The sequence below is a fragment of the Chrysochloris asiatica genome, unplaced genomic scaffold (genome assembly GCF_000296735.1).
Source record: "Chrysochloris asiatica unplaced genomic scaffold, ChrAsi1.0 scaffold00090, whole genome shotgun sequence".
NCBI lineage: Eukaryota > Metazoa > Chordata > Mammalia > Afrosoricida > Chrysochloridae > Chrysochloris > Chrysochloris asiatica.
Genome location: NW_006408608.1, coordinates 10,825,168 through 10,836,211, shown reverse-complemented (window position 1 = coordinate 10,836,211; position 11,044 = coordinate 10,825,168). Strand labels below are relative to the sequence as shown.

The following is an 11,044-nucleotide window of genomic DNA, read 5'->3' as shown; positions in this document are numbered from 1 at the left end:
TCAAAGCAGTTCCAACTCAGAGCAGCCCTGCGTAGGGTTTCTGAGAAGCGGTTGGCTGTTGAGTTTGAACCGCCAACCTTGAGATTAGCAGTCCAGTGTTTACCTACAGTGCCACACCAGAACTCTAAGATACTTTGTTGTTAGTTTTAAGTGCACTTGAGTTGGTTCTGACTCACCAGAGCAGCTGGTGGGTTTGAACTGTTGACCTTGTGGTTCACAGTCCAGTGCTGCAGTACCACACCAGGAGTCCTAGGTGCTAGGTGCTAGGTGGGTTCAAATGGCCAGTCTTTTGATTAGTAGTTAAACACAAGCAGCTTACACTACACAGAGACCTAAGCTACTACACTAAGTTCCATTTAATATTGTGAGGAGAACAGAGAGGCCGTGACACGGTCAAGATCACCCAACTGGCCTCCTGTGCATCCTCAGCAGCTTTATGTCTCTACATCGTAGAGTAGCTTTGTGAAGATGGGGTCCCTGACTCTGATCCTGACACAGAATGGGAGCTCGGTGCCTGTGCGTGGAGGTAGTGGCCCTTATTGTCTATATAGCAGATGACCAGCACTGTACAGGGCTCTTCCAAGGGGAGGTGGGAAGACTGAAAGGAAGTCTAGCCTGGCCCAGAGAGTGATCTCAGCTGCAGATGGACATCTTAGGGTTCCCCAAGCTCCTGAACTCACCCTCTGCTGCGTAGAAGGCCTCAAAGCCCGTGAACAACTTCTCATTGGAGTAGTCAGAGTGGAAGGTGACCTCTAGTCTGGCACCCGGCAGTGAGTAGAAAGTAGTGTTGCCCGGTGCCTGCTCTGTGTCTGTGGTCTCCCAGCCGCACAGCGTGGTCAGCACCTTGGGCCCCGAGCTCAGCTGTGGAGTTCAGGGTCACAGGAAAGCCAGGCAAGACCCAAGCAAGGTCTGTTCTCCTTCTGGCTGAGGCCAGACCCTGCTCCCAGGTGTCCCTGTCCCCCCACCCTGAGGGGCCCCAGGCCGTCCCTGCCAGGTGGCACCTTAACATAGTCGTACTCGCAGCCATAGGAGAGCTCCAAGTCGAAGTGGGTGAAGTAGAGGCGCAGGCGGTAACCAGGAGGTGCAGTCAGGGTCCAGCGTTTCTCCTGGTCGTTGGCATACTCACCTGGGAAGCCAGGAGATGCCAGGCGCCCAAACACAGGCTCAGGCCACCGTGGGGCTAGGGGAGCTGTCACCATGCCACACAGCAGGCCCAGGAAGACAAGTAGCCTGAGAGCAGGGGAAGGGGGTGAGGGTCCAGGCCTGTGATCATCTCTCAGCCTGGCCAGGAAGCTGTGAGAGGCTCCTACCCACCTCATGGCGTGTCGGCCCAGCTGGCCCAACGGCTGATCTACACAACCCATGTCGTTCTCACCTTTGGTCTGTTTGTTCAACCACCTGGCCCTGCCCCCTGTCCCCTGACCCTGGGATTCTGGGATTTGGTCCGTGATGTCTGCCTGTCCAGAGTTCCGGGAGCCAGAAGGCTGGACCTAACTGACAGACAATCCTGGGGGTAAATCCTGGCCCCTGCTTCCCTTGTCGGTGGGTGACCCCAAGACCTGCCCACAGAAGACTGTGATGAGGCCTTCTAAGGAGAGATGGGGTTTACAGCTGCTGGTGGTCCTTGTGAACCATCCTGTAAGGTGGAAGAGGAATTTTTTTTAAAGACAAGAGTCCCCCCGATGGGGAAGATGGGAGAGGAGGTAGCACATCTGCATTTTAGAAGCTGGAAAAACAGATGGCAGGTAGAAGAAGTCTCTAGTAAGCTGGTGTCTATGCTGTCATTGGAAATCCAGGAACTAACTGAATTAGCCAAAGGTTCAGAGTTCTGGAAATGTTTAAGAATCCAGTCAACCCCCTATTTCCCGTCCCTTGACCCCAGCAGAGCTTGGAGGCTAATTCTTGGAGAGAGTAAAATGGAGAGTCCCTGATCCAACTGAGGGTGGGGGCAGCATGCAGAAAATAGGGACATTCTACTGACACAATGGAGTCCTAGAGTGGTGCTGTGGGTTAATGTGCCAGACTGCAAACTCATTTGAAGTGCAAGGTCGGTGGTTCAAGCTCACAGCTTCCATCCTTTTCCCCTACTCAACTCTGAGAAGCTGGCAGCCAGCTAGGCCACTCCCTCATTCTGGGAAATCTGATCAGCTCAGGAGGAAAGCTCCTGACTTCGAAGTTTCTATGAGATGTCTTCGAAAAGTGTGTGGAAAATTCCATTATCGTTTCATTCCATTTTCCCCCTTATAACAAACAAGTGGCTCAGGCGAGAAACCCGAGTTGAAAAGTCCCACTTATGTTCTCTGAGTTCCCAGTTAGCATTGTGGTGGTGGTGTAAGTGCTGTTGAGAAAGTTCTGGTTTATAGAGACCCTGATTAGGGTTTCCAAGGTGTAGACCACCAATCTTGTGGTTAACAGTCCAGTGCCAATCCTGCAACATCACAAGAGGACTCCAAAATGGGGTTGGGAGTGCATTTTAGTCCCAATTAAGGAGCTCTGGTAGCGTAGTGGTTACGAGCTGGGCTGCTAACCATAAGGTCAGCAGTTTGAATCTACCAGTTGCTCCATGGGAGAAAGATGAGGCTTTCTGCTCCCGTAAAGATTTACAGCCTTAGAAACCCTATGCAGGGTCGCTATGAGTCAGATCAACTTGAAGGCACACGACCTCCACCATCACTTACAATATCTGTACATGCAAGGATTACTTAGGAAAACCTCAAATACGAGAGAGAAAGGTTTTTTTATTTTAAAAAAAGAACCAATTAACTAATCAAAAAATACAAGAAGGAAAAAGAGCATTCAGAGAAAAAGCTAGAACTTTGGAAATAAAAAAAATATGATAGAGAGAAAGGGAAGATCGATACAACGTTTAAAAGATTAAAGAAACCATCTAAGAAAATGGAACAAAACAGAAACAAACAATAGTAGAGACTAGATAAGAAAATGACAGGACTAGTGGAGTCCTGATGTGGTGCTGTAGAGTACGCACTGGACCGTGAAGTTGGTGGTTCAAACTTAGCAGCCATTCGTCAGAAACCCTAAACTAGACAGGCTCACTATGAATCAGCACCGACTTGGTGGCACCTTAACAACAACAGTGGAGCCTTGGGAGTGTGCTGGCTCTGTAGGATAAACACTGAACTGCAAAACACAAGGTTGGTTGTTTGAGCTTCCAGCTGCTCTGAGAACGATGAAGATTTCTGCTCCTACCAAGATTTACAGTCTCAGAAATCCTATACCGGGTTGAAACACTACACAGGGTTGAAACCCTATACAGAGTCACTGTAAGTCAGAACCGACTCAACGACACTTAGCAACAAGTAGAACACGATGTTCAAGTGCTTGCCTGCTAACTAAAAAAGTCATGGTTCGAAGTCTCAGCACTTGATTCATAGAGACCCTGTATAGTGTTTATGAAGAATAGCTGGGGGGTTTGAACTACTGACCTTTTAGTTTGAAGCCCAGTGCTTCTCCTACATTGCCACACCAGGAATCCTGAAAAACCCTAAGGGAATAGCTCTACTCTGTCACATGGGATTGCTGAGTCTGAATCAACTTAACGGCACACACAAAAACAACATACTATAACAAAAATATGAATGACAGGAATATAGAAAAAGATTTTAAAAAGAAAAGAGAGGGAAAGAAATTGTAAACAAAAGAGTGCAAGAAAATTTCCCAACACTGAAGAACATGAATTTGCTGATGGGAAGCGATCACCAAATGCCTAGAACAATAGTGAAAATGGACTCAGATGAATGACATTTTCAAAACACTGGAGGAAAACAAAATCTGCTTCATAAACCTTTAGAAAGGGAAATTAAGGATCAGGAAGAATTATTTTGGACCTCTGGAAGTGACACTGGGAACTGCCTTTACGATGTTGTTGTTGTTGTCAGGTGCCATCGAGTCGGAACCGACTCATAGCGACCCCACGCACAGCAGAACGAAACAATGTCCGATCCTGGGCCAACCTCATTACCGCTGCCACACTTGAGTCCATCAATGATGCCACCTGGCTGATCCATCTCGTTGGGGGTCTTCCTCTTTTTCTCTGACCCTTCACCTTACCCAGCATGACATCCTTCTCCAACGATTGTTTCCTCCGAACAGTATGTCCAAAGTATGAGAGACGAAGCTTAGCCATCCTGGCCTCCAAGGAGCACTCTGGCTGCACTTCTTCTCTCACCTGGAGATACTCACATCCTTGTGGAGTTTTCACCCATGCTGATTGCTGTCACTGTTAGGTGCTATCAAGTCGTCTCTAACTCATAGTGATCCTATGCACAACAGAAAGAAACACCGCCAGGTCCTACACCATCTTCACAATAGCTGTTATGTTTAAGTCCATGGCTGCTACCACTCTGCCAATCCATTTGATTGGGGAGAGGGTCTTCCTCTTTTTTGCTGACATTCCACTTTACCAAACATGATGTCTTCCTCCAGGAACTGATTACTGTTGATAATAAATCCGAAGTATGAGAGACAACTTCTTGCCATCCTAGCTTCTAAGGAGCATTCTGGTTGTACTTCTTTAAACACAAATTTGTTAGATAGTCTGGCAGTCCATGGTACTTTTAATATTCTTTTTCCAACACCATAATTCAAATACATCAATTCTTCTTAGGTCTTCCTTATTCATTGTCCAACTTTCATATATATATAAGAGGCTAAAGAAAATACTATGGCTTGGGTTAGAAACACCTGAGTTTTCAAACTGATATCTTTGTTCTTGAACACTTTAAAGAGGTCTTGTGCAGCAGATTTGCCTAATGCAATATGTCATTTGATTTCTTGATGACTGCTTCCGTGAGTGTTGATTGCAGATCTGAGCAACATGAAGTCTTTGACAACTTCAATCTTTTTTCCATCTATCATGATGTTATTTATTTGTCACATTGTAAAAGGTTTTTGTGTTGTTGTTTTTTTACATTGAGATGCAAACCATACTGAAGACTGTGGTTTTTTATCTTCATCAGTAAGTATTTTAAGTCTTCTTCACTTCCCATAAGAAAGGTTGTGTCATCTGCATATCGCGGTTATTAATGAGTCTTCCTCCAATCCTGATGCCACAGTCTTCTTTGTATACTCCAGTTTCTCAGATTATTTGTTCAGCATACAGGTTGAATAAGTATGGTGAAAATATACAATCTTGGCCCAAACCATTTCTGATTTTAGATCATTAAGTGTTCTAGATTACTCATTCTTTTCATGATCCACAGAATCAAAAGCCTTTGTGTAGTCAATAAAGCACAGGTAAGCAACTTTCTAGTATTCTCTGCTTTCAGCCAAGATCCATCTGACGTCAGCAATGATAGCTCCCATTCCATGCATGTCCTCATCTAAATCCGGCTTGAACCTCTGGCAGTTTCTTGTCAATGTACTGTTGCAGCTGTTTTCTAATTATCTTTCACAAAATTTTACTTTTGTGTGATATTGTCCTATGGTTTCCAAATCTTACTGGGTCACCTCTCTTTGGAATGGGCACAAATATGGATTTCTTCCAGTCGGTTGGCCACGTAGTTGTCTTCCATGTCTCTTGGCATAGATGAGTGAGTGAGGTGCTGCATCAGTTTGTTGAAAGATTTCAATTTGTATTCCATCAATTCCCAGAGCCTTGCTCTTTGCCAATGCCTTCAGTGCACCTTGGACTTCTTCCTTAAGTACCATTAGCTCTTGATCATACGCTACCTCCTCTTGAAATTGTTGAACATTGACTATTTTTGGTACAGTGACTGTATATTCCTTCCATCTTTTTTTGCTGCTTTCTGCATCATTCAAATAGTTTGCCCATGTTGTTGTTGCTGTTAGGTGACATTGAGCCAGTATTGACTTACAGCAACCCTATGCACCACAGAACAAAACACTGTCCGGTCCTATGCCAACCTCAAAATATCAGTGGCATAGCTTCCAGCATCAAAGCAACATACAAGCCACCACCACAGTGTGACAAACTGACAGCAGTTTCAGAGACTCTTCTGACATCCATTTTGGTCTTTTTTTTTTTTTTTTTTCCTATCTTTTCAATCATCTTTTGCTTTCTTCCTTTATGATGTTCTTGATGTCATCCCACAACTCTCTGGTCTTCAGTTATTTGTGTCTAATACATCAAATCTGTTCTTGAGATGGTCTCTAAATTCAGGTGGGATATGTTCAAGGTCATAGTTTGGCTCTTGTGGACTTGTTTTAATTTCCTTCAGCTTCAACCTGAATTTGCATATGAACAATTGATGGTCTGTTCCACAGTCTGACCCTGGTCTTGTTTGGACTGATGTTGAGCTTTTTCACCATCTCTTCCCACAGCTGTAGTCAGTTCGATTGCTGTGTATTCCATCTGGTGAGGTAAATGAGTATGTTGCTTAAAATAGGTATTTGCAAAATTTTATTATGAGATCCCTAGTATCATTTGTATCACCAAGACCACATTTTCTAACTACTGATCCTTTCTCTTTCACATTCCAATCACCAGTAATGATCAATACATCTTGATTACATGTTTGATCAATTTCAGACCAAAGACATTGGTAGAATTCTTCAATTTCATCATCACTGACTTTAGTGGATAGGGTGTAAATTTGAATAATAGTGGTATTCTTTGTGTTGTTGCTGTTTTTAGGTGCCATTGAGTCGGTACCAACTCATAGAGACCTTATGCACAACAGAACGAAACACTGCCCGGTCCTGGGCTAACCTCACAATCGTTGCTACGCTTGAGTCCATTGATGCTGCCACTTTGCCAATCCATCTCGCTAGAGGTCTTCCTCTTTTTCTCTAACCCTCCACCTTACCAAACATGATATCCCTCTCCAGTGACTGGTCCCTCCTGACAATATGGCCAAAGTATGAAAGATGAAGTTTGGCCATCCTGGCTTCCAAGAAGCACTCTAGCTGTACTTCTTCCAATACAGATATGTTGGGTTTTTTGGCAGCCCATGGCACTTTCAATATTCTCCTCCAACAACATAACTCAAATGCATCAATTCTTCTACGATCATTCTTATTCACTGTCCAACTTTTGCATGCATATGAGATTATTGAAAAAACCATGGCTTGTGTCAGGCGTACCTGAGTCCTCAAACTGACATCTTTGCTCTTCAACACCTTAAAAAGATCTTGTGCACCACAGTACGACAAACTGACAGACGAGTGGTTGATTGTGTGTCTTGTTTGTAGGCGTATGGATTGTTATCCTATCAGACAGCATCATACTTCAATATATAGGTTCTTTAGGATGATGATTGCGACACCATTCCTCCTGAATTTGTCATTCCCGGCATAGTAAACCATATGATTATCAGATTCAAAATGGCCAATACCAGTCCATTTCAGCTCACTAATGCTTAGTACATTGATCTTTATGTGTTCCATTTCATTTTTGACAGCTTCCAATTTTCCTAGATTCATACTTTGTGCATTTCATGTTCTGATTATGAATAGATGTTAGCAGCTGTTTCTTCCCATTTTGAGTTGTGTCCCATCAACAAATGAAGGTCTCGAGAGCTTTATTCCACGTCATTAGGGCCTACTCTACTTTGAGGAGGCAGCTCTTCCCCAGTCATATTGAGTGCCTGTCAACCTGAGGGGCTCACCTTCTGGCACGCTATCTGATAATGTTCTGCTGCAATTCATAGTGTTTTCATCTTCCGGCACCATATCTAACAATGTCTTGCTGATATTCATAAGGTTTTCAGCCTCTAAACTTTCAGAAGTAGTCTGTCTCTCCTTCTTCCTAGTCTGTCTTAGTCTGGAAGCTCCATGAAAACTGCTCACCATGTGTGACCCTGCTGATACTTAAGATACTGGTGGCATAGCTTCCAACAAACAAGCCACCGCGATGAGACAAACTGACCAATGAGTGGTGGCCCACGCATGCTAGAGCTCATGGAAAGGGTACTGCTAGATTTATGGCTTTGCTAGATCATAGAAGACATTGCAGCTACCACTTGACTCGCTCTTGATAACACGCTCTTCTTGGGGAAGCTAGCTGCCATATTGTAAGAACTCTGAAGCATCACTATGGCAACGTCTTCCTGGGGAGGACCTGAGGCCTCCTAACAATAGTCAGCATCATTTACTAGCCACATGAGTGAGTCATCTTGGAAGCCGATCCTCCAAGTCTAGTTAAGACTTCAGATGACTGCAGCCCAAGTCCACAACTTTCCTGAAAACTTTCAACTATCGGAAAGTGAACCACCCAGCTAAGCCACTCCCAAATTCATGACTCACAGAAAAGAAGGCTTTTTGTTGTTGCAATCTCTTGGCTGATTTTAAACATGGCCATAGATAAAAGTGGCATAAAGCAAAATTTAAAATGCAGAAGGAAGATTGTTTCCAACATAGAATTCTATCCCTGCCTGATCTATTAATCAAGCATGAAGGTGGAATAAGAGGTATTTCCATAACATGTATGATTTTCTGCCCTTTCTCAGAAAGCTACTATAGGATGTGTTCCACTGAAACAAGGGACTGAATCAAGAAATAGGAAGACATAGGATCTAGGAGAGAAGAGTTCCAAGAATTGAGAGGTGATGTTAATCTCCAGGATGAAGGTAAAGGGATCCAGTGGAAACTATTCACCAGGCATGGAGGACAATTAGTCTATTCAGATGGTCAGAAAGTTCCAAACAGAATCTTCTAGAAGGTGAAAATTATAGAACACTTGATGAATTCAAAACTCCTTAAAGACTCTAAATAACTGGTAAAAAGTTGTAAGTTGACTTAGCAACAACTTTTTCTAAAAACTGTGCAAATGAGAAAGAAAATGACATATTGTATTAGGCAAATCTTCTGCAAAATACCTCTCTGAAGTATTAAAGAGCAAAGATGTCATTTTAAGGACTAAGGTGCAGCTGACACAAGCCATGGTATTTTCAATCATCTCATATGCGTGTGAAAGCTGGATGATGAAATTTATGCATTTGAATTATGGTGTTAACAAAGAATTTTGAAAGTGCCATGGACTGCGAGAACAAATCTGTTTCAGAAGAAATAGTCTTGATTGTTCCTTAGAAGCATGGCAAAACTTAGTCTCTCGTACTTTGGCCATGTTGTCAGAAGAAACCAGTTCCTTGAGAAGGACCTCACATTTGATAAAGTGGAGAGTCAATGAAAAAGAGGAAGCAAGCAACTTGATGGTACCTAATACCAATCTGACTAGGTCTGCAAGTTATTCTGAAACCTCTGTCATGGTAGGAAGAAAAACTAGTGCTTCTAGCATCATAGCAACACACTGAGACAGGTAGTGGAGGCAGCTGAACCAATAAACTCAAATATACCAACAATCATGAAGAGGCAGCAGGACTGGACAATATCTCTTTCTGTTACGCAAGAAGTCACTGTGAGTCAGAGTCGATTCAACGGCAAAGTCACAACAGAAATGCAAGCACTAAATATTGAGCTAACCAAGGTTATGATGCAATTGTTGAAAGCTTGGTGGGGGCAGGGAAGAAAAGAGCTAAATCCTCATCTTCTCTAGTGGAAAGTCAAAAGATTATGACTAAAACTGATGAGTCAACATTAGTAATGCAGGCATGTTAGAGACATGAAGGTAAATACCAAGACCACCACCTAAAGACATAGAAATGGCTGTCTCCAGGGGAAGAAAGACTATTTTTCTAACAAACCACATGGAAATATTTTAATCGTTCATTAATTTTGATAAATAGTAACTAGGTGTTCTAGTAGCATAGGACCAAGAACCGATGTTAGTAAAGGAGTAAATCCAAGCTGCTCTGAAGGTACTGGCAAAAAACAATGCTCCAGAAATTGGCAGAATACAAACTGAAATCTTTCAACAAACTGATGTAACACTGGAGGCACTTACTCATCGATTCCAGGAAATCTGGAGACAGTTATCTGGCCAAGAAATTGAAAAAGATCCATATCTGTGCCCATTACAGATAGGGGTGACCCAGTGGAATGCAGAAATCATCGAACAATATCATTAATATTACATGCAAGTAAAATTTTGCTGAAGACAATTTAAAAATGGTTGCAATAGTACATAGAGAATTACCAGAATTCAAGCCAGATCAGAAGAGGAAGTGGAACTAGAGATATCATTATAGACATCAGATAGATCTTGGCCAAAAGCAGAGAATATCAGAAAGACGTTTACCTGACTATGGACATTATGAAAAATAGATATTCCAAAACACTTGATTATGCTCTTGAGGAACTTGTACATAGACTTTAAGAGGTAGTCGTTTGAACACTGAATAGTTTTAAATCAGGAAAGGTGTTTGTCAGGGCTGTGTCTTTCCATCATACTTATTCAATCTGCATGCTGAGCAAATAATCTGAGACATTGAATTAAATGAAGAACATGGCATCAGGATTTGAGGACTCATTAACAACTTATAATATGCAAATGATACAGCCTTACTTGTTGAAAGTGAAGTTGTTGTCACTGAGTCAGTTCCAACTCAGAGTGACCTTATGCACAGTAGAATGAAACACTGTCCGGTCCTGCATCCTCATAATTGTTGATAAACTTGAGCCCATTCCTGCTGCCACTGCACCAATCCATCTCATTGGGTCTTTTTCTTGATGACCCTCCACTTTACCTAGCATGATGTTCTTCTCCAGGGACTGCTCCCTCCTAAAAACATGTCTTAAGTATGAAAGATGAAGTCTTGCCCCCTGGCTTCTAAAAAGCATTCTAATTGTACTTCTTCCAGCAAGAATTTGTTTGTTCTTTTGGCAGTCCATGGTTCTTTCAATATTCTCCTCCAACACCATAACTCAAATACATCAATTCTTCCTTATTCACTGTCCAGCTTTCACACATGCATATGAGGTTATTGAAAATATCATGGCTTGGCTCAGGTGCAAACTGATATCTTTGCTCTTCAACACTTTAAAAAGGTTTTGTCGATAATAAACAAGATGGTGGATCAGGTGGACGTATAGCAGAGAGCTCCGCCAACAACACAGAATACCCGACCAAGCAGGTTCAGGGGATGGTCCCAGAACTCTGAACCACATATAAAGGAATACTTAGAAGGTTGGAAGGCTCACAGCTGGGGGAATTTGTGGCAGAAGCAAG

At 42.9% G+C, this 11,044-nt stretch overlaps 1 protein-coding gene across 1 annotated transcript in view; it reads right to left on the bottom strand.

The window, feature by feature from the left end:
• MASP2 (mannan-binding lectin serine peptidase 2) overlaps positions 1–1,364 on the bottom strand; it is a 30,172-nt gene extending 28,808 nt beyond the window's left edge. Inside the window, exons 1-3 of the mRNA XM_006866434.1 lie at positions 1,315–1,364; positions 1,002–1,230; positions 681–861 (exon numbers count right to left, since the gene is read on the bottom strand). Of these exons, the coding sequence (XP_006866496.1) occupies positions 681–861; positions 1,002–1,230; positions 1,315–1,364 (460 nt within the window). The remainder of the gene's footprint in view (positions 1–680; positions 862–1,001; positions 1,231–1,314) is intronic.
• Between the last annotated feature and the right edge of the window lie 9,680 nt (positions 1,365–11,044).